General features: G+C 41.4%; 1 protein-coding gene across 12 annotated transcripts in view; it reads right to left on the bottom strand.

Moving 5' to 3' along the window:
- The window catches only part of RBFOX1 (RNA binding fox-1 homolog 1), a 1,462,962-nt gene that overhangs the window by 9,519 nt on the left and 1,429,905 nt on the right, over positions 1-23,538 (bottom strand). For 7 of the 12 annotated variants that reach the window (XM_032591620.1, XM_032591613.1, XM_030301004.1 and 4 more), the window contains one exon: positions 6,132-6,184. The exons of the other annotated variants lie outside the window; for them this stretch is intronic. In XM_032591620.1, coding sequence (XP_032447511.1) covers positions 6,132-6,184 — 53 coding nt within the window. The remainder of the gene's footprint in view (positions 1-6,131; positions 6,185-23,538) is intronic. 12 annotated transcript variants of the gene reach the window in all.

Raw genomic sequence — 23,538 nt, 5'->3', positions numbered from 1 at the left:
CAGGTGAGTATCCCTCACTTCTAAGAGGCCAGTTCCTGGGGCACACAAACCCTTTCAATATTCATTTGAGCAAAATGAATGAAAATATAGCTCTGGAATGGTACTGGCCAATAAAAATATAATGAGCCAAAGATGAGCCATTTTAAATTTTATAGTGGCCACATTGAAAAAGTGAAAAGAAACAGGTGCAGCTCATTTTTAGATGTTAATTAAAATATCACTTCAATGTGTAATCAACTTAAAGCTTATTAATGAAATATTTTACATAATTTTTGTACTATGGTTTCCAAATCTAGTATGTATTTCATACTTACAGCTCATCTCTGTTTTGACCCACCACATTTCAAGGGCTGTAGTTATTGGCCACCATACTGCAAAACACAACTCTAGAAAAACCCATCCTATGTTTTCCTTACCATTGAGAGGGGAAAGGTTCCTGACTGATCAGTTCTATGGTTCCTGAAGTGTGATCTGAGGGCTCCTCTATTAGAATTACCTGGCAGAACTTGAAAGTGCAGATTTTCAAGCTCTTTCTCCAGACCTATAAATCAGAATCTCTGGGGCAGAGGCATGGGAAGAGAAAAGGGATTCTGCATTTGTAATAAGGGTGATTTTCATGCAGTCTAACGTTTGATAATTGCTGTTCTATTTTTTTTTTTAATTCAAATTCTGCACTGATATAGCAACTTCCTCAGTCAGGCCAATTCAGAGCTATCTGGTTATCTTTAATGTTTATAAGTAAACTGATAGAGACGTTTTATTTTTATAGGGTATTGTTGCCTGTAACAAGCTTTGAACTATGCCTAGTGCACAGCAAGCTCTCAATAAATGTTATAATTATTTTTACTAAGTTCCTGTGTTTATATGTTCCCCGAACACCCTGCACTCCCCTATTATAATACACATCACATTTTATTGGAAACAGACCAATTAACTACAAATCAATTTCCTGCATGACGACTTTGCTGAATAATCAAATAACCAAAATGCAGGAAAGACAATTAGATAAAGTTTGCTGAAGGATCAATTAGGGGAATGGCCAATTTGGAAACTTCTTCTCAATATTATCTGAAGCTGTGTGTGTGTGTGTGTGTGTGTGTGTGCGCGCGCGCGCGCCTGTGTGAGCATGTGCATGCACAAGTTGGGCAGGGATAGAAGGAAGGAAGGAAGGGATGATGCCACCCCATGTGCCCATGCACTTGCTTCTAGTAATTACTTAATACAGTACATAGCAGCCTGTTTACAGAGGATGGTTTTAATGGTGTTGGAAGATGACCATTTGGTCAAGGCTTTTTTGCAGACCTCCACCCTTACCTAGTGTCCAGTACTGACAAAGAACTGGGAGTGTATCCCCAGGTTGGCTTTCTGTGCCTCTAAGATGGTACCTGGCCCAGTGGAGGCGGCAAGAATTGCTACCGGATGGAGACCCAGCCTCCACCCGCACCCCGTAACACACAAGCATTCACACGAACTCTCTTGGGCAGGGGGCAGCTGGGAGCCAGGATCTGGCATGCAAAACAACTAGTTCCAAGTTTCTGGTAGTTTTCAGGGAATGGATTATCCTGTTAGTTGACTCTTAGACACTGATTTTCAGCAAAAGAAAGATTTGGGGAGAAGTGACCTGGAACAGACATCTCCGGGAATACACAGAATGTTCCCTGACAAGGCAGCGGCTCCCTTCACTCTGTCCCTGCACCCAGACCAATCCCCTGCACATCAGACTATTCAACACACACCTGCTGATGAAGGGGATGGCCCAAGTCAAATAAACACCGAGCGGAGCAGCCATTTATAGAACCATCAAGTTCCCTTGAGCCCCCTCAACATGTTAACAACTATGTTCTCTCACAAATACTAGCTTTTTACGAGCAAGACAGGGCAGCTGAAAAACGTAGGAGAATTCCATCTGGAGGCAAAGGTCAATGTTCCAAGGTCAAAACACAAGAAACACGTGGGGGCAGTGTGGTCTAGTGGTAAGAACCTCATCATCAGAGGCATTCCATTGTGCTTTGTGACAGGTTACCAAAGTTCTCTGGGCCTGAGCATTTTTTTTTTCTTTTTTACCTCCAAAGTGAGGATGAGGGTGATTTCTACCTCACTGAGCTGGTGTACTAAATCATATGTTCATGTCTACACATGCACATATATGCACATGTAGATATGTATGTATCCATATAATTTATCATGCTTGCTAGCACACAGAATTTGCTCAACGAACAACAGGAAGTGATCATTACACCCTGGAGAATTCACCAAAGTCCATTTGAGGCACAGCTACTGCAGGGATTGAGGGCTCACTCATCATCAGTAGTGACAAAAAGCCTTAGCGCCTTATGGAAATACCTGGCTCACCCTCGGAACAAGAGGAAGAGGGTGGACATTTAACACAGACAATCTCATCGGCTTTTCATCTGCTGCCCTCTGCTACTTGTTCTCCTGTCAAAATGCAGCCCGAAGACTATCACTTTGGCTCTTCCTTCACCACGGTCCTGACCTAAGCCACTGTCACCCCTCCCTGGACTGCTGCAAAACACTCCCAACAGGCACCCTCTCTCCTCTTGCCATCCTGTAATCTGTTCCCCACAATGCAGTCTAACTCACCATTTAAACATTAAGGCGGATCACAGGTGACCCTTCAGTGCCTTCCTACCGCACTTAAATCTTGAACGGTTTCGTCTGATTCTCCTGAGCCCTGTTTGTCTTCCTGATTTTATCTCCAAAGCTGTTACTTGTCCTTATACTGCACATCTTGCTGGGCCTGGCCACCTCTGGCATGTCTCACCCACATGGCCCTGATACATGCTGCCCATTCAGCCTGAAATGCTTACCGTTCCACAGTTACGTTCCTCGCTGCACCCTCACTAGATTCAGGTCCCCGTTCAAATGTCACCCTGTCAGCTCTTCTGTGATCACTGAACCTAAGGTAGCATTTCATCCTATTTTCGGTCCACCCCTCTGCTCTTTGATTCATTAGAGCTGTTGTAGAACTTAACTTACATGCAAGAATATTCCGTGCCTATCCATCTACATGTTGGGGGTGTGGTCTCCACTAGAAAGGGGGCAAGGAGGCTCTTTGAAGGAAGGGCTCCTCTTGGCTTATTTAATGCTATGTCCCGAGGGCTCATAACAGTTGCTGACACACAATGATGACTCAATACATATTAATTAAGTGAAATGAATTTCCAGCTGCTCGGCCAAAATAAGTAACTTGCTTTTCGACCTCCATTCTTGGGCAAGACCCATATTCTACTTCTACTACAATCACTAGCCGGTCCTGGGAAAGTTCTGATGAATCAGAGCGGCCGCTTCCAGCCTTGAGTCTAATAAGGGAAAACCATCTTGTCCCTTTTGCAGTCTCTTACAGGATCTGACTCATGAAAGGGTCTCATTGCTATAGAATGAGAAGCTGAGTGTCCAAGGTGGGGAGGCACTGTATGCTGAGGGTTCAGCGCTGTTGTCAAAAGGCCAGTCGCCAGTGTCACCCACATGGGTACTTATCTTTCAGGAGCAACCAAACCAAAACAACGAACACCATTGCTGGAGACACTGAGTAAGAAAATAAATGTAAATACAGTCTCACAAACCACACATGCTAATGAGAAACGTTTCTTCTACGTGGCTAGCCAAAGCAGAACCAACATTTTGGCATCCTCTCCAAATGACCCAAGCAACAAACCGTCACGTTTCCTTTGGAAACAGGAAGAAACAACCCTTCAGTGCTGCCAGTACCGTCTGGCAATTTTCACCTCACCATCTCTACCCCGAGCCAGAGACAAACCCGGTCAGCTCTGCCCCGAGAGGCAGCTGTGCAAGAATAACACATCTTTATAAGAATTTCAGTTATAAAATCCACCAGGCCCTCAAAACTGAGGTTTTAAGCATCTTGTTGATTTCTTTCTTCATCTAAAAGGAGAGAAATTGGCTTGTGTCAAACGCTGAAATCCAGTAGATACCGGGATTCAAGAGACCTGCACTTTGGAGTGTTCTGCACGTGGGGATGGTTTTGTTGATTAGAATGGGGATGCCCTGGGTTTTCCCAGCATGGGGGAGGGGGCACATGAGGAGCTCCCCTCGGGGTCTTCATTGAAACCATGAGTACACAACCTTTGTAACCGACCGGTTCTGTTTTTCCATATTCACTTTATGAGGAGGGAGGACTGGCTAGGAGATAATTTGACATTTGATTGATACGGGTGTCTCCTTTTTCATGCTTGGTTCAGAATTCAGACTTCAAATGGGACCTTATGAAGCATGCAACATATTATTAATACGGCCATCAAAGCAACAGGGATATCTCTCTCAATTTGAAATCTGATCAATAGCAATTCATTAAGAATTTACTGAAGAGCCATCCTAAATCAGATAAGGTAAGGTGAACACACTCCGTCTACCCAGGCAAACTTTCATTATCTGCTGCCTCTTTCAGCAATAGTGTATGTGGACCACTTGCTTACAAGGCAGGGTTTGTTAAGGCACGGGACGAAATCGATATCTACCTCTGAGGCTGTAACTCTGCAGTGTGTGATCTGTGATGTCAAAATATAACCTGAGATACACCGGAACATGCATGCATTTTAACAGGATACGTAGAGGCTGTGGAAGACAGCCTCTCCACACATGACATCTGTTAGCAGTTTAAACCAACATCCCTTCCCCACCCCCAGTCGGTTACCCCTCCGGACGCATGCTCCCTTTTCAAGGTTTTGAAAATGTGAAATGTCTCTTGCATCCCAGGAACATTCCCCACCACGTCCAGCTACACAAGTATCCCACCCCCCCTTCTACTATTAAGTATTAGTGATGCGTTAGGGATGTCACCACCGCTCGCAGGGGGAAACAGATGTTGGAGGGTAGGGGTCGAGGAAGGAAAATAGAAGAGCCTTTATCCAAGGGGTTTGATAGAAATGGAGTAAGCTGTCACTTTAAAATATGAACATGCATACCTCATGAACTCCCAGGTTAAGACTTTCCGCCATTAAAAATATTGACACGGACTCTTATCAATGAAAGAATCCTTGCCTTTTAGGACAGACGGGGCTAGGGACATGCTCCTAGCAATCTGCCCTTCCATTAATTTAGTTTCTTCTCACCAAAGACTGTAAGTAGGGAGGGAAGTGTTAGCAAGCAAGCTTGCATTTACTGCTCCATCGATAAAATGCGATTGGAGCAGATGAATGTCTATTTGCAAGGCTCTGTTTAATGTAGGCTTTGAAGGTCACGTCATACTCAACTACATGTTAATAAGCTGTACGGTCCTCCCTTGTTGGCTAGAAGCCACATATTGGGAAGATCTCCTAGTAATTGTTTTGGTCGTAGTTTAGGCTTAAAAGCAAACGAAACCAAACAAAAAACAAAACAAAACAAAACAAAGAATCTGTTAGCACTCACCTATCTTGACATTTAATCAAGTAATTCCAAGCTAATGAAAATCCAAACATAACTCTTCTGAACCACATCAAAGCAGAAAGACAGGTGTGATTTTGATGGACACATCATGCAACTGTGTGATTTCCATTTGCCAATGCCCTGATTTCAAAAGCAGAAGACTTTGTCTCTCTAAATCCTGCTACTTGTAATAGGTTTTACAAGAAAGGAGACAGGGGATCTTTGATTCATAGAGTGAAGATCCCCTTCTTATGAGATGGAGATAATTGTATTCCCCAATGCCTCTAGCTATATGGAGTCAGTCTTTTAGGGTCTATGATATATAACCAGTCATTCAATACAGATCAGTATAATTCACATACACATCTGTGTGAACCCAGACAACATATGTCAAAAAACATACAAGTCACACATGTGCATCCCTAGTCTCCCCTTTCAGCATTTTAACATAAGTGTTTATACCGTAAGATTGCATTGTGGCTTCATCCAACACAGTCTTACTTTTCTAGATCATGTACTATTAAAACTGGAAATAAAGTACCCAAGTTAGCAAAACGCCTAGTGTCTTTTTAGACAACAGAGGCTCAAGGCTTCAGCTATACTCCAAAGATATATGGACTTTGTTTTTGTTTTTTTTCAACTCAACTTTCTAGAGTGACCAATTGCAGCATGTGAAGGAAAAAAAAAAAGAAAGAAAGAATATTGAGACTTGGATGGATGCGTCAAGAAGTAGCAATGTTTGTTACCTGCAGAGGTGTTACAAGAAATTTCATCTGCTGCAACGAAGACGAACTGATTTCTGGAAGAGAAGATAAAATTCACAATACTGCTCGCTCAGGGAGAAATGTGCTCTCTGCCAACTGGGTAGATGTATTCAGATGCGGGGAGGGAGGGCGCTGTGTTCGAATGGATGTTGCAAGGGAAAGTGTTGATATGGCTAGGACTTGGGAGAGTTTAGAAGGATCATGAGCCAGGCATGCGGGGGGCCTCACCAGTGGAATTGGGGGTGATGTGAGAACGGGGGTGGGGTGTGTGTCTGCACACTATTGCACTGACATAGGAGTACTGAGTGTTACCAGGACGTCACGCGAGGGTATGTTTCTAAGGCCGGGGCATTTCAAACTGCGCTTGGAATTTCTACACTAAATGCAAATTACATTTAAAGAAAATACAGACTGTCCATTAGGAAAAATGGGGTACTGCAGCTAGCTACGAAAAATCATAAAATTCCAGACTTTATTACTGTAGTATAATATCAAAAAAATTTTAAAGGAAAGAAAAAGAAATTGCTGTCATTTCAGAAGAGAATGGTTATATGGTCTCATGTTATAGATAATAATTTCCTCACCAAACTAGGCTGGCTACACAAAGAACGTAAGAGAATTCCTCTATTGGAGTAAATCCCATCTCACCAAATTATTTTTAATGATGCAGTGTTTAAAAGAAAATTAAAATGGAAAATGCTACTTTACTTTGATTTAGTAAATCCAGGAAGATGATAAAACTCTCTTAAGATGTTTCCAACTGTGGCATTTTCACAATGAAATGTGTTCTAATTCAGACACACTGTTTATTTCTCTAGAAATGAGAACGTCTGTGGGAGGGAGATTATAAAAATGCCCCAATGAGATTAGCTGGGATCTTAAATGCCTCAGAAGCAGTAGGATAGAGCCTTCTGGTTCTTGTTTGTTAGATTTTTCTGTAGTGTATGAATCATTAAGAAGCAAGATTAAATGCATTTTTGGGGTCTTTGATTGGTCTTCTTCAAATGTTTTAATGATTCCAAAAAGTACCTAGTGATTGAGCATTTCTTAAAACACCTTAAGAAAGTTTTACTTTTGCAAGAGGTACACTCTGAAATATAAATAGAGCTACCACTGGAAAATTCACTAGAATTTGGCATTCACTTGAAAATTCTAGCTATTTCCACACCAATGAAATCTAAACAAAATTATACATGCTCTGAAAATAGTATTTCTTATGTCTTTCTTCCATATAACAAAAGTCACAGCCAAGTTCATTTATCACTTCTCTTAAAAGAATAAGAACGTTAGTGTCACTGGATTTTTGCTCTCTTTCTGCTTGGACACAGACTTTTCGAGCCCCACCAATACCTGGCTTCAAATTTCTGAGGTTTGAGGAGCAGTACAATTAATATCCCTGAAAATGAAGATATTTGGGTTTGAATATTTGTTTTTACTTGCTCACCTCTGAATGCCTCAAGGGGGAAACACGATATGGGCAGCTCAAATTGCATGCATGAAATTCATATGTGTATGGACCAAACAAGCCCTTGGAAGGACTTCTGTTCATAGTATGCTCACAAGAATAACACTTTATCACCAAGAGTGGCAGCCTGGTGCATCCAAAGGGGCAAGCTCTTTCGTATAGCCATTCCTCAACTATAGGGTGGGCCTCGTTAGTGAGATGGTTCTATCTAATTCAGACCCTACCGTCCCAGAATACTCTGCCACCTTGTATCTCACTTCTGCATTTTCCCTACGGAACTGTCCCTCCTGCCAGACATTAGGAGAACCACAAGAGGCAACCAACACAGATATACAATGGTGATTGAAGAAGGAAAAAGTTTTAAGAACACAACCTACCAGTGTATTTACAAAGACATCAGACCTTTGTCTTTAATTGTACCAGAATTTTAGAACATATGATGGTTGTGTTTCACAGCACTCTTCCTTGGGACATGATACATTCTCTCTCTCTCTCTTTTTTTTTTTTTTTGTCTTAATTTTTGTTAATGCTTATTGATTTTGAGAGAGAGACACACACACAACCAGAACCTGAAGCAGGTTCCAGGCTCTGAGCTGTCAGCAGAGAGCCTAACACGGGGCTCAAACTCACGGACCGTGAGATCGTGACCTGAGCCGAAGTTGGACGCTCAACCAACTGAGTCACCCAGGCGCCCTATGATACACATACTCTTAAAAATAATGCTACTATTTCTCCATTCCCTTCCTTCCTTTCTTTTTCCTCTCCCTCTCCTCCCCACCCCAAGCTCGCTCGCTTGCTCTCTCTCTCTCTCTCTCTCGGGCAACCTATATATCTTGAATTTTTTTAGAGTGTCTCTAGGATTCCTGAGAAAAATCTCTGAACAAAGGGTATGACTCGGAGAGTTGGCTCAGAAGATGGCCGACTATCAAATCAAATCTACATCAAAGCATAAAGTTATTGCCAGTAGTGATATTTTAAGGGATATATCATGGACTCTGCGGCAGTACCAAAAAGGAATTATTAAAACATATTTGCAAAATAGTTATTTGGATGTATCAGTTCTCTACTGCTATTTATTTTCTTTTAATTCCATGCAAATAATCCCACTACATCCATTTCAGAAAACTGCCTTTTTATGGAGCTCATTAATTCCATGGAGTCAACCTGCATGATCAGCCCTCCCGCTACACTGATTATAAGTACAAAAGGAGATGTCTGCCAAATAATAGCCTGGGGAGGGATATCAGGCCAATGTGGCCCACATGGGAGGCCAACAGAGGAATCTGGGTAGAATTATAAGGGATAGGTTTCATGGTGATGTCTCTGTCCACTGTTAGGCAATTTTGATATACAGTTCGGTCTCTCCCCACTTGACCTTTAAGACAAAAACCATCTCTCTCAGCCCCATATGTGGATCATCCATGACCCTCTCAGTGGAATCATTTACCCCAAATGACCAGAGAGAGGTATGATCAAAGGGATTAACAATGTAGCTGGGAAATCTGCTACCCCCAAGCAAGGGCAGGGCAAACTAAATGACCAAAGCAGTGCATGTGCACTCTGGACAGTGTGGGTGGGCTCACCTCTCAGGAGGAGAGAGGAGACTGGCATGGGTCTTGACCCCCATGCTACTCCTAGTCTGCTCTGCACTCTCAACACAGACCAAAGAATTTAAACTTCAAGAGCAGCTGCCCCTGATTTTCAGAAAACTGGTTATAGAGGATAAAGTCTGGCCAAGTGGTTCTCAGCCTTGGCTGCACACTGTAAAAACACTTGGTGCCCTTCTAAAATTCTCAGTGATCATGCTACACCTAAGACCGGTTATATGGGAATCTCTGTGAGTGGGTCTTGGGTGTTTGTAGTTTCTAAAGAGCTCCAGGTAACTCTCATACAAGCCAAGGCTGAGGGCCACTTGTCTAGGTGAATGGTTAAGTCTAGTTCCTTAGACTCACAGGGAGAGGTGAAAATAACGGGAAAGCCCAGGCCCTTCTCCTGTGGTCCTAGCCTAATTGGTCTGGGGCAGAATGTGGAATGAGGTAGTTTAGGAAATATTCAGCAGTTAATGTAGGATTCTGTGCTGAGTGTGGGCCTAGTTAAGATTCTCTCTCTCTCTCCCCCTGCCCCCTTCCCCCCCCTTCTCTTTACCTCCCTCTCCCCTTTCCCCTCCAAAATTTAAATATATATATATATGTGTGTGTGTGTGTGTGTGTGTGTGTGTGTATATATATATATATATATATATATATCCCCAACTATTCTTAAAAAACTAATAAAGAAAGAACCTCATTTCTGAAAGCGAAGGTGGTCTAACGGTGGCCACAATGTCATGCTCTCTGCATCTAATTCCTCCGTGTTTCTCTTATTTCAGTATCTTCCATGAACAAACTCAAGAGGATCTTTGCTGGGTCTTTCCACTTGCCTTCTGAGTCTGCATCTAATTCTCTTTACCAATTTTTTCACCTAGGATTCCTTTCTATTTTTGAACCCTCTCTCTACTGCAGAATTTCTCAAACTTCCCTGAAGATAAGAATTAATTGGAGTGCTAAAATATAGATGCTAAAAATAGACGTCTGGGTTTCAGCCCTGACCCCCTGAATCAGAACTTCCAGGAAAGAGATGTGAACATCTGTCCATCTGGTGAGAACCCAGGCCTGGTTACTGACAAGCTCTGGGGACCCATTCACCAGTCCTAAGTGTCTGGTGCTCCTGGAAGAGAATCATCATTCCAGGTAATTCTTACCACGGGGACATCTGGGAACATTGCTGAGAAATTTCCTGCAAGTTCAGTCCCATTTTCATTTCAGAAATCTTCCTACTCTCCCAGGAAGATTGACAGGGGGAGGCTTTGTGGGAGGAGGGAGGATTACTAATTTAGGAAAAAGAATGAAATGGTTGATCGCTGAGCACGAGGAAGAAGGCTACATTTGTCTCGGCTCTTTGGAGTGTTGGTGTCAAAGAGCCAGTGACCCGATGTCGATGGAGTACTTATCCATGACAGGAGGTGGCCAAGCCCTGTATCTATGTATTAACTGATTTAATTTTCTCTACACCCCCTCTTCCTATCCCAGTCTTTATAGATGAGGAAGTGGAGGTGTAGGTCATGACCATGTGCAAGTTGGTGGAGGTGAAATCTGAACACAGCTGGGTTGGCTCAAGACCCCAGCTCTTCTTCACTAAGATTGTGCTGAGGGGCACCCATGTTGGGGTGCTGGGTCAGCAGTGGAGTGAAACATCTCTATGGAGGAACCTCCTGAAACTGTCCTGAACCTTTCATTCCTACCGACAAAATAACAGAGAATCTGGATATGATGTTAATTGAAGTTTGAGGGGGATAATTATATTCTGCTTTAGCAACTTGCAATGTGGAATGACACGGGCCATGGTCTTTCTTTTTCATTCTATCACCAGACTTCATTATGTTTTACGATGGTTTTCATAGACCAACCATCTAGACTCTGCATCTGACTCAGCTGGTGGTACATTTAAATTAGTCCTGTGACCTGCCATATCATCCTTCTACCCCACTTTTCTTCTTAGGCGAAATCTCATCTCTCTGTAATTTTCTTTCTTCTAAAAATTACCCATGGCTGAACTCTAAGAGTCAAAATAAAATAGTAGCCAGCCAGTATTGCTGGAGGGAATGTGAGAAGCTAGGTATGGAGACAGAGTAAAGGTTGGGGCAGAGGCAGGGGAGGAGGGAGGGCAGACAGGAAATGTTCTCCCATCAAAGAACAGTGGTGTTAAGTTTTACTGTTGGAAATTCTGGTCACTTCTCATTCTTTGGCCTTTTAATTCTGTCATGTCACTATTGTTATGCAAAACTCTGGGTGGATATCACTCATGGCAGTCTTCTTCTAGTATCTAATGCTATGAATATGGAAGCTAGCAAGCCCACGCCCACACACACACACACACACACACACACACACTCTTACATGTGATTAAAACCCTCCAAGGCTAGCTAGTGCAAATTCCCTAGGGCCTTAGAAGTTAGTCTTCAACTCTGGCACATGGCAGTCAAGATGTCCCAAGACAGCAGTGACACAAAGTCAAATTAATTCTATCTGTAGATTCTGGGCACCTGTTGGTTGTAAGGCAGAGTATCTTAATGCTGTATATATAATTTTTAAAAAATAAAATACTAATGACCACATCCATTTCCCAATCTTTTTAGAATCTTTCAGAATCTTTGAGAGTAATTCCTAGGCCCAGGTATTCCCGAAAAGCCACTCTGGTGATCCCAAGTGTTGGCCAGCACTGAGAACTGACATTTCACTGTATGACTATTTCTTTGAACTTAAGTGCTCTGACTCTGCAGGGAAGAGAGCTGTGTCCTCTGGTTTTTCAATTAAACGGCACTAGTGTTGACAGCCACATTTTTAATTGCTGATATTTTAGTTTTTGGAAATTATATTATTATAATAATTATATATATTGTTTAATATATTACTTATTAATTTTTTACAACTGTGCTGTGCTTACCACGATGCCTCCTTCTAGACATGTGGGATTAAGGTAGAAACACACACTAATCAGGAATTCTTCCTGTTCATATTAAGAAGTTGCTGGAAGGGTCATATGGAATCCAGCCAGGAATGTCTTCTGAATAGTTACACATAACATGCAGAAATAAGGTGCTTCCATTAAAATTCTTTTTGCTGGCTTTACTGAATAGCTCACTCCTCTTGTTCACTGAATTCTCAGATGGTTCATGAGGGTTTGCTACCTGCCAGACACCCAGCTAAGCCAAAGGGATGGGACCTTGTGCTCCTGGCCTTTAAATCACTGTGCAGCATCTGTATTGGGCTTGGCTGTCTGGAAGCTCATAACCTAATTTATATTTCAATTTTACACATTTGCAATCAGTATTTTACCTCCCTTCCCCCGACTCAGTTCTAAAACTCTACAATTATAAAAAGCCCATTCAAATTTATATTTTTCACTGCCCTGTCGTTATTTCTATTTATGTTTCAGTATTGAATTACATGTACTTGGAGAGGTGGTGGCAAACTGTAGAATGAGATGGGGTGTAAACAGACAAAGCAGCAAGCAAACAAACAGATTGACTGTAGAATCCTCTGAAAGGGTCTCTCCCGATCCTTCTCATCTTAAAAGGGAAAGCATTTCCCTTTAACATACACTTAGAATCATTTCATTTAGTTGCAGTTGCTACTGCTAACATTGAGCACATTTTGAAAAATAAAGTTTACTTGGGAAAGGAGGTTGACTGCTCTGGATCTATCCTCAATTTGAATGTTCCATCCAAAACTTCTGGGTTTAAGAAATTCAAATCCAAGTGCGTGCCCATTCCCTGGAGACCCCGAGAGTAGTCCACTTCCGGAAGTCAATCTTCCGGAATTTTAGTTTCTCCAAACTTGAGCAATCTCCTCAGCTCCCACTACTTTTTTTCTCAGGTAAAAGAGAACAAACGGTGAATCTGGAAGCCCTGCCCTGTCACCTTTCTGGGCCTCAGTTTCCTCATCTGGAAAATGGGGACAAAAAGAGCACAGGCCTCCCTTAGATTTATTTTATTTTGTTTTATTTTTTTGCACTATGATGAGAACATGAATGTGAAAGCACTTCATTTGTGGGTAAACTGCCATTTATTTTTTTTGGCTGTGCGAACTCATGAAGGATAGCTGTCTTCTCTCCCCAAAGAGAAAAGGCATTTGTGTTTTTAAGTGCGGGGCTTTCACAGTTTTAGGCCAAAAGGCGGACAGTGAACAGCCCTTTGAGGTTACAGGTGCCTCCGGGAAGACAAGGTCCAACCTTGTCTTCCAGAAGATGAGAGGGACACAGAGGAGCTCCTAAAAGAGATCGACTTTCTGATGCAGGGTTGGAAATGGGTCTGGCCAGTTCTGGGAACAGCTATGTGTGTTCTCCTGGAGAAGCAGCTGTCCTGTAGAGGAGAGGAGTCCCGTGCTTAGTGAGGTGGGCAGGAGCACATGGTACTGGGGCTGAGGCTCTGGAGGCTGGAGAGGCCACACTGAGAAGGTCTCCGCCCACCTATGAGTTATGTGCACAATGGAGTGAGTGCGGTGGTGGAAAGGTCCAGAACCTTCCAAATCCCCAGGGGATTCTGCTAACCCACGACCACCCCCAGATACTGGAGCTCTCACCAGTGGCAATGAGAAAAGAGCAACAGAGGCAGATTTCGTTTCAGTTTTTGAAAAGTAAGTCTCTGTAGACAAACTGGTTGTACAGAAATCTAAAGCAGTGGTGATGTGGGGGCTAGGTTTATGCCACAAGAACTGGTCATTTTTCCTACAAAGCTGACGTGTCCCTGGTAGCCTGGACTCCTCCATAGACAGAAAAGAGAAAGATGAACAGAAAAACAGGCTGTTTGATCTCATGGGTCCAGTGGCTTCTTCCTTCAGAATTTTTTTTTTTTTGGCCCAAATTATTTTTCCCCAAGTTTTACTGAGGTATGGTCGACAAATAAAAATTAATATATGGGGTGCTGGGGTGGTTCAGTCACTTAAACATCTGACTTTGGCCCAGATTATGATCTCACAGTTCATGAGTTTAAGCCCCGCACTGGGCTTTGCACGACAGTGTGGAGCCTGCTTGGGACTCACTCACTCACTCACTCACTCTCTCTCTCTCTCTCTCTCTCTGCCCCTCCCCTACTTGCGCTCTATCTCAAAATAAATAGATAAACTTAAAAAAGAAAACTGAATATAATTGGGTTGTAGGATGTACTTTTTAAAAGAGATGATTTAATATATGTACATATTATGAAATGATCATCACAGTCAAGCTAATCAACATATCCATCATTTCATATTGTTACTTTTTGTGTGTGGTGAGAACACTTAAGATCTACTCCCTTAGCACATTTTAGGTATCCCTATTTTGATATTTCTAAAATGGAAGTCAAGATTTAAAAATAAAACCCTCCATGGTCAAAATATTCTTCTAAGCCAGAAAACTTGCTCCTACAGGAACAAAACAAAATATACCCATCGTTTAGTGATGCTAATGGCAATATCCCATCCTGAGTGTCCTTTAGTGTCAGGTGCTACTTAAGGAGCTCTCTGCTCATGACCACACTAATTCAACAACAACCCAATCAGACAGGCATCACTCAATAGCCCCACTTTAAAGATGAGGCAGCTGGGGATCAAACAGGTCCCTTAGCTTACCTGTATTATCTCTGTAGTAAGTAATGTTAGCCTAAATCTAAATCCCTGATCATATGCTACAGATGAACAGCAAAGATTTGCTAATGCATGCCTCAAAGTAGGTACAGTGATTACAAAAGACTTCGCCTCAAATCCTGAGCAGACAATTTCTAAGTTGTGGGCAGCTGAGTAAGGCACAGGTTCCCAGAATGTTAGTGTTACAGGGGTATTAGAGCCTCATCTAAAAATGACTCCCACTTTCAAGTGGATTTAATTTTGTTTGCTCTCGTCTGGATATAGTCAGTGCTTTCAAGTAATACCTTATACTCTAAAATATCTGTCAATGAACAGTTGAGCTATTGAAAACCCCACTCATTTTCACCACCTCCTGTAGTTTATGAAGTAATGTTCACCTTCATCTCCTTCTGACTGTAACTGGTATGAGGGTCTCCATTTAGCAAATGAGAAAACTGAGGCTCAGTAAAGGGAAGAGGAATCCGGTGGGATTTTTCCAGGGTATGGTTTACATCAGCCTGAGGTTATTACACAGTCAATGAGAAAATACTAGCATGAAATCATTTGCGTTATCCAGAAATCTTTAGGGTAAAGAAAATGATCGATCGTGGCCCTAGACTAGTTGGGGGAGGGGGAGTTCCCTCAGGATGGATTGCGAGGGACCTCCAACGATGGATGGTTCTTATTTTCTCACTGAGGAAGGGAAAGTAGAGAAATGACTACAAACCAACAATTTGCTAAGACAAATTCTTCTACATGCTTCAAGCTTTGTAGAATGTCAACCTTATTTGCTGCATAGGGGGTAGCACTGAAGCTTGCCCTCTGTGGAGGTGCTTCTCAAATGTCCTCCAAACCACCCGGGGATCTTGAGGGTACAGATTCTGACACAAGAGGGCTGGGGTGGGTTTGAGATTCTACATTTCCCACAAGCTCCTGGTGAGCCCAACTGGGTTGGTGTGGGAACCATGCTTTGCAGGGCTCTTGGGACCCTCACAATGAGCCACTCCAATCTTAAAATTTCAGAATGGACTAAGGCGATCACTCTTTCTCCATTGTTTAATTTTGAGATAGAGAAACTGAAGACAATAATTTAAAGAATAGCAGAGAAACAATCCATCATTCCGGGAAGGCTATGCAGCTGATAGTGTCCGGGATGCATGTTTAACATGCACCCACCTGACCACCTGAGCTCATATCCTACTAACTAAATGTAGCCCACACACCCTCTACCTATGCAGAAACGGTGAAGAAAACATGTCCCTCATCTTTTAATGCAGTTTATAACTTCAAATTACAAAAGTGGACCATGAACAGAGATGGAGATTGAGAGGCTGATCGAAGCATCCAACAATCATGGTTTTCTTTGTAAAGGCATTCTGAGCCTACAAACGCAGTGCAAAGTGCGGATGCAGGTTATCAGATGTTTGGTGTATTTCTATAATCTCAAGTCCAAAGCATTTCAATTTAAGTGATTACGATAATTAAGGGAAAAGGGTGTTGAGCTTTGATTATGTCTCATCTCTCCACAATCTATTGATCTATTCAAACATTCACACATCCTAATGTGGCAAGAATAAGCCCAGGAACAATGACAAAATTGATGAGTTAGTTACTCCTTACGGAGATTCCCTCAAGCATTCACCTCCAAACTACCGTCTCTCTAATTCCTGATAGTGGTCCCTACTCTAAACGTTTTGTGTTAATTAAGTATGAACTACACTATGGTTTTGAGGAGAATTTAATTCCAGAGGAATCAATCACTGTGATTCACGCCAGGGAGAAAATCATGAGAAATCATTTATTTCTGTACAATGACTGTTCACATGCACGTACTGCGCACAAATATGGAAACAGCACAGAGGCCACATTTAAACAGAAATCAGTTCTACTGGGAAAAAATTTAAACTTCTCTCAGAACTTGTTTTGATAACTTTAAAGGAAATACTAGAAATTTTTAGTGAAAAGTTCCCTCTTACCCTAAAAGACAGCCTATAGTGTATTACACAGGGACAAAAAAGACCAAAAAAAAAAAAAAAAGCAAAGAAGTAGACTGTGTTCAATGTTTGTCACATTCATGAACTAAGATTATTGTGTGTGTATTTCCTTCTCCTTGACTGGGAAGCTGTCTTCCATGAGGAGCTCTGTATTTGCTGTGCAAAGGGCTCCTCCAGAGTCTCCGTGTACCCATTCTCCTTGGAAGTTGCTGACCTGCCTCTAGAAAGTACCAGGCTTTCTCACCTGTCTCGAAACCCTTCACAGCTGAAGGATCCTGATGATGCTACTATAGGATAGGTTTTATTTGCTTCTTTGTGGCCTATCAAGTCAATGATCTGCAACCTGAGAAGTGTGTAATTAGGCCATGACATGACCAAAGGAGTTGTTACATCTTGTCTCCTCACTGGCAAAAGTGTCTACCCACATGGCTGTGACAGCTATGGTCTACTGGGTTTGGAATTTCCTTTAATGTCTCCCCAACTCCTTGTTGGTCCAGTCTGTTGACTATTACAGTCTTGGTTCTTTTTTTTTTAACGGCTTCAATTGCATACATATTCATTCAATAGTGCATAGCAGTTGTTAAGAAGCCATTACAGATTTCAGACCAAAGGCAATTAGTTCTTGAAAGAGAAATTTGAGCACTTTTTCTTTTAACCTGTGTGTGTGTGTGTGCGTGTGTGTGTGTGCGTATGCATGCATGCATGTCTATAAATTAACAATAGGAGAAACTAAGGAAGTCCATCAGTAACAGCTATATTTATTTTTAGCACCAAGAGCTTTGTGTCCATAAACACGAGTTTCAAAAATCATATTGATGCTACTATCAAGAGTATCTGTCCCCTCCACTATATCAGAGCCATCTCAATTGTTACTAGATGAAATCACTGTCAATCTACACAGCAGGTGGGCAGAAAAAGTAATTTATATTAGTTATCATAACTTTTGTTTTTTGGTGAAGGCCCAATAGGAACTATTTGATCCATAGGGAAAATAAATTATTGCTGGTTTTGACAACATGAAATTTGACTCATGTTTTCATCATTAACTCATGTCTTAGTTACAACGATTTGAGGATGTAAACATGACTTGCCCTGACTTTGTTAACAATTGCGTAAGGAGGCAGAAACAGCCCAGGACCTGGACTAAAGGACTCTGGGTGTGAAGTCCAGTCTTTGGACATGGAGAATCTGCCTAGGATAAGCATACATGTTCTGCTTGATCTGGGACAGTCCAGTTGAAGCTTTCTGTCCCGGACTCATTCTTAATAACAGGACATTCCTTCTCTGTCTCAAGTGTCACATTCTGGACAGTCATTTCTGGGGTCACGCTAACTACACCGCTTCTCTCCTCAGGTTGTGTGTTCTAATGTTCTACACAGTACCAGACACGCAGAGACGCTACCAAAAAAAGTAACTTCAAAATAGAAATAGAAAATCTACATGGTGAAAAGGAAAAAAAAAAGTGTGACAGGGAAGATACTATACTTTCCTTACTTTAAGGAGCGCTGATATCTCAAAATCCAAACTTTGGATAACTGAGAAACTGAAGGGCTTATATGGCCCTTCCCCTAAGTAAGTTTGTCTATAACAAAAACAAAGCAAAACCCAACAAATGATTCCTGGAACTCACTGGAGTAAAAAGAATTAGATTTGCATATAATCCTACCTATTAAGTTTTAAAAGGCTTGTCTACGCCATAACTTAGCCCAGTCGGTCTGGCCATTATCTTTCCTAAATGCTTTCAATGACTCCAGAACCTGTTAAGGAAATAACAGATTCAAACCCCTGAATTTTAGAGGTTTGGGTGGAGCGACATAACCTAGGTATTTTTGTTTTCCTCCTTCTTGCCATCCAGATTTACAGCTCTTATGGGAACACAGGAAAGTAAAAGACAAGAACACTTTATATAGTGCCCTTTCTGTGCGGAGTATCTCACAGCCATTGTGTCAATACTTCCAAACCACCGTGTAAGGTGGAGTCAGTACACCCATACAAGACGAAATGTCATGTGAAAAAATTACTTCTCAAGATTGTTCCAGTGAAATGCGACAGAGCCTAGTGATTAAGGGCACATTCTTTAGCTTCGGAGCTGAGCTGAAGAAAACTTGCCCACTATTCGAAGCCTTGTCTTCCCAATCTGTAAAATGGAAGGGCCACATCAATTTTACAGCATCCTTGGATGGCTCAATGGCACTGTATTTGGAAAGCACATAGCACAGTGCCCTGCACTGGTCAGGATTCCATACAGAGCCACTGTTACTACTGCTATGCTCATAATTGTATTATCACGGTCAGAGAGGATCTGAATCCAAGTTTGCTAGCCTACCACCTCCAACTTCCAGAAGACTTAGTAAATAAGGCAAAGAATACAGTCCGCTATTTCCAACTAGTGAACATATTAACGGGAGCACGGTCATATATATCGCCAGTTTTATTGAAGAAACGTATTTTCGTCTGGTTTCTGTGCTGTGTAATGGGAAGCTCACAGACAATGTATGTTTCTTTCTAGTCACCCTAAAGCTGCCTAGAATAATTAGCTTCATTCACCCTCTCTCCTCCTGAGGGGGACCCTGACTTGCTGGAAAAAAAAAAGAAACCAAATGAATCAGTTAAGAAAGTGCACTTTAAACCAAAAAGAAGAAAAAGAATATAAGTAAAAATAAGAATATATTACATATTTATATATTATTTCTCTCTCTCTACATATATATATATACATATATACATATATATATATATACACACACACACACACACACACACACACACACACACACATATATATTTCAGCTTGGTGTTCTAATTCAGAAAGCTGAATGTGCCTTTCTGGGCACTGGGATAGTAGGATGTAAATAAAGGCATTAGCGACTCATTTCTGTGACATTTCCATTACAAGTTGACAGAGCATCTTTTCTTGAATTGCAGAACCCTGGAGAGCTTATCAGGGCAAGTGGAAAAAAGCAGAAAAGAGAACTAAAATCAAGAACAGCTTCGACAAGGCAGGGTCAACAAAGGTACAGAGAGAGAACTGCTGTTTGCTGCTCTGTTTTGACTCAACAGGTAAGAATCTCAATCCAAACCAGTTTCCTTCTGACCCTGGATCCCTGTCTCAGCTGGGGAGATGCCATGGGATAGACACACTCCTATTGCCATCAGTCTCCACGACCTGGGCCATCAGCTTTTTTTTTTAATTCATCTGAGAACCACCCCTGGCATTAAGGTTTATAATGCACTAACTCTACTTTTCAACAGTGGTCTCAGAGGAAAAAAAAAATTGAAAATGTAAAAATCTAATAGGAAGGCTACTATAGAGCTGCCAGCATTTATTTTGCCAAGTAAAAACATTAAAAACATAATTGCATAAAACAGGAAAAAAACAAAAAACAAAACAAAGCTACCATTTTCTGTTGTCATCGTTTTGTAAAAGATAAGCTCTCTGTATTGACATCTAAGAAGCATGGCTAATGCCTGACCGGTCCCAGGAGTGGACTTCCTTCCTCACTCCCTCTCTCCTTCCCTCCTTTCTCCCTTCATTCCTCTTCCTTCCTTTCCTCCCTTCCCTCTCTTTCTTTTTCTTCCACTCTTCTGTTCTCCTCTCTCATTTTTCTCTCTTCCATCTAACCACCTGTGTATCTATTTATCATCTAACTTTCCATCCATCCACCCACGCATCCATCTATCCATCCACCCATGTATGTATGTATGTATGTATGTATGTATGTATATATGTATGTATGTATGTATGTATGTATCTATCTATCTATCTATCTATCTATCTCTATCACCCATATAAATTCAAATAGGGGTAGACCAACTTCTCCATGACCTCAAAGACATGCCTACTTATCCTTATTGACTTTTAAAAAAGAACTACTAATCTATTTCTCTCTGAAATAGAAACTTCTATTAATAGGTTATGACTATCACATTAAAAAAATGTTCTAGCATGTGGCTTATGACTGCCTGAATTTGACAAGTCCTGACCTCCTTATATTAAGATTTACCTGGATTCTCTCAGGAGTCTTTTGTGAGGGCCTAAGACACAGCTGTGTGTGTGTGTGTGTGTGTGTGTGTGTGTGTATGTTCATTTAAGCATATGTGTATATAGACACACAACATACACACATATATATGAAGTGTGTGTGTGTATGTGTGTGTGTGTGTGTATATTTCAAGTGCAGAGGGCAAGATTACTGATTCTAGGGCATTTTAACTACTAAGCTACGAAACTGCCAATATTCCATTTTTTTGTCACACAAAATGTTTTCAATGAAACTTTAAGGTCTCAAAAAACAAAGGAACAAAAAAAGTAGAAAATAAAAGAAACAAAACCTTGTTGCATGTTGTCTCTATTGCTCAGGCTAGGGGCACCTGTGCGGCTGGGGCTATAACTGTCATGTCCAAAGTGGCTGACTTTGGGGGATCTTCAAAGGAAACACATGTCTTACGTGAAAGAAGAAATGGCCCTTGGTAACTATCAGTGCAACGGGATCGTTATGAAATCTCTGAGCGAACCACTCTGCATTACTTTCTTCTCTGGTTGATCAGACCCTTAGTTCCCTTCTGCACTAACGTGGGGGACGTTCTCATGCACTGGTTGTTAGGAGATGTTAGAATGTTTAGCAAGCAGGACAAGCAATGACAAATGTCTGCCTTTCTGGAGAGAGAACATTTTCATCAAAGCTATAGACACATCATACATACATCCCCAAATATTTGTGGCACAAGTCCCTGAATAGGGAATATCCCCTCCCGCCCCACTTTCTGGTTTGGCTGCTCACAGATGCATCAACAACCAAGTCATAAAACACAAAGAAACCAAGAGCCAATCCATAAAGAGAAGCCTACCCCCGGGCTTAATTCAAGCAAGCCATTCATCGAGCTAATGTGATGGTGGACCTGTCAAATCCAGAACGCATCACGGACACATCAGCAACACCAAGTGGCATGCAATGACCAGATGACCGTCGGCCCCACTGCCATGCTTTGATTGGTTCAAGCTCAGAAAACAATCCCCTTTGAGAGTTTGGACAGTTGGCTTTCCCTAAATCAAAGTGAGATTAAAAAGGAAGGTTTGGTGAAGGCAAGTGCTTACCAAAGGTTTTCTAAATGCCAAGGAAATACGTTTGCCTATTCCCATTAAATTCGTCAGTGAGACTATACAATTACCTAGTCCAGGCAGGTCTGTTTCTTTTGGGGAAATCTCTGCCCACACCAGATGGTCTTCATTCTGGAGGTCAGCAGTCAGAAACTCTCAGGGTGCTCCCAGATAATCAGCATGTGATCATGTAACCAAGAAGATGATGGGGCAGGGAGTTGCAAGGGACCCATCAAGGACCTTCTGGACAGTCCTGAGGTTACTGGGGTTCAACATTTTCCAAAGGTCCCTGAATCTTTAATTTGACGAGGGCTTAGTTTGTGCTGATAAAAGGCAAAATTCTACCAACGGGGGACATCAAACTTCTTTCGCTTTCCACATGCCTGAGGAGCAAATCTCATGATTACAAGTAAAGTTCGTTGCGGCTTCTCTTTTCACTTAGTTGACAGCCAGTGAGCATCACCAAAATGCTCTCAATTCCAACTGATTTTGCTTCCTATCCTGAAGGAGTTTCTTTGGGTTAGGAAGTTTTACTCTTTGTCATCCTGCCTGTCTTCCAGACGAGAGGAACTGAGAAATCTATCATGGCTGATACTGCACTGTGATCGTGTAAAAATAAATTATTACACAACTGCCCTGAGATAAATTCTGGAAACTTGGCATCTTCCATCTGGATTCAAAACCTGTTCTGACAATTTCATATTCTCCCCAAACGTGTGTCTTCTATCAAAGGGAAGGGTCTTCCTTCTCTTTACCTGCTTACTGAAAATATAAGGAAGTACCATCATGTCATAAATACATTTTGCAAATCGAACCAGAAATATCATTTTAAAGATTGTTTTCTGGCAATTTACCTATTCCTGCATTTACCTCAATGCAGTAATCCCGTCTGTGGCAACTGTCTTGCTTGCAATAAAGTTAACTAGGTCTAGCGATCAATTTCTACAGCAAACCAAGAAGACCCAATGTAAATGAACAGCATGAGGCCACTTACATGGACAAGAGTTTATTTACTTGGTTTCGTCCACTGAAACGATTCCTCTAAAGTGGGAATTGTAGGGCTACTCAAGATTTACCAATCCAAGAATGAGGGCAATTTTTGGTAGGACACGTTGCCAATGAGAAATATCAGTAATATTAAAAATAACAGATTTTATACACATATTTGCACAGGGTGACCCCCAATGCAACATCATTTTAACTTAATTTTCAAATGAATGCCAATAGAGATGGCCAGATTCTCAAGTAATTCTATCTAAGAACAGTATTAAATATTGTTTATTTTTCAAAAAGTGTCTAGGTTGGTCTTATTGAAGAAGGCAATTTAAAGTATATCTTTGTAATTAACCTTTTTCCAACCTGGGGGAAGATGCACTTATACTGAGAAGCAAGATAAAAATCCAAAGAAATAAATCCGTGTAAGATTCTTATAATTATACAGCAGACTAAAGTTACTATGATTATAATTATATACAAAGTGGGTGTTTGAGAATTTAGCATCTAGAGATATTTTCATAAAAATAATTAAGGGTTGGACATGAACCACATCACAATTGATACTTTGTGAATCTTCAGTGTGCAGAATTTAATAGCATTAAGACTTTTCATTTGTAGAATGAGTTCGAGGATTTCAAGATTAACATCATTTTATTAGCTTTATTGACCCTCTCTAGTTTCCTAATCCGGTGTCAAA

The sequence above is a fragment of the Lynx canadensis genome, chromosome E3, assembly GCF_007474595.2.
Source record: "Lynx canadensis isolate LIC74 chromosome E3, mLynCan4.pri.v2, whole genome shotgun sequence".
In the NCBI taxonomy this organism is placed as follows: domain Eukaryota; kingdom Metazoa; phylum Chordata; class Mammalia; order Carnivora; family Felidae; genus Lynx; species Lynx canadensis.
The sequence above is the reverse complement of the archived record's forward strand: the minus strand, read 5'-3'. Positions and strand labels throughout refer to the sequence as shown.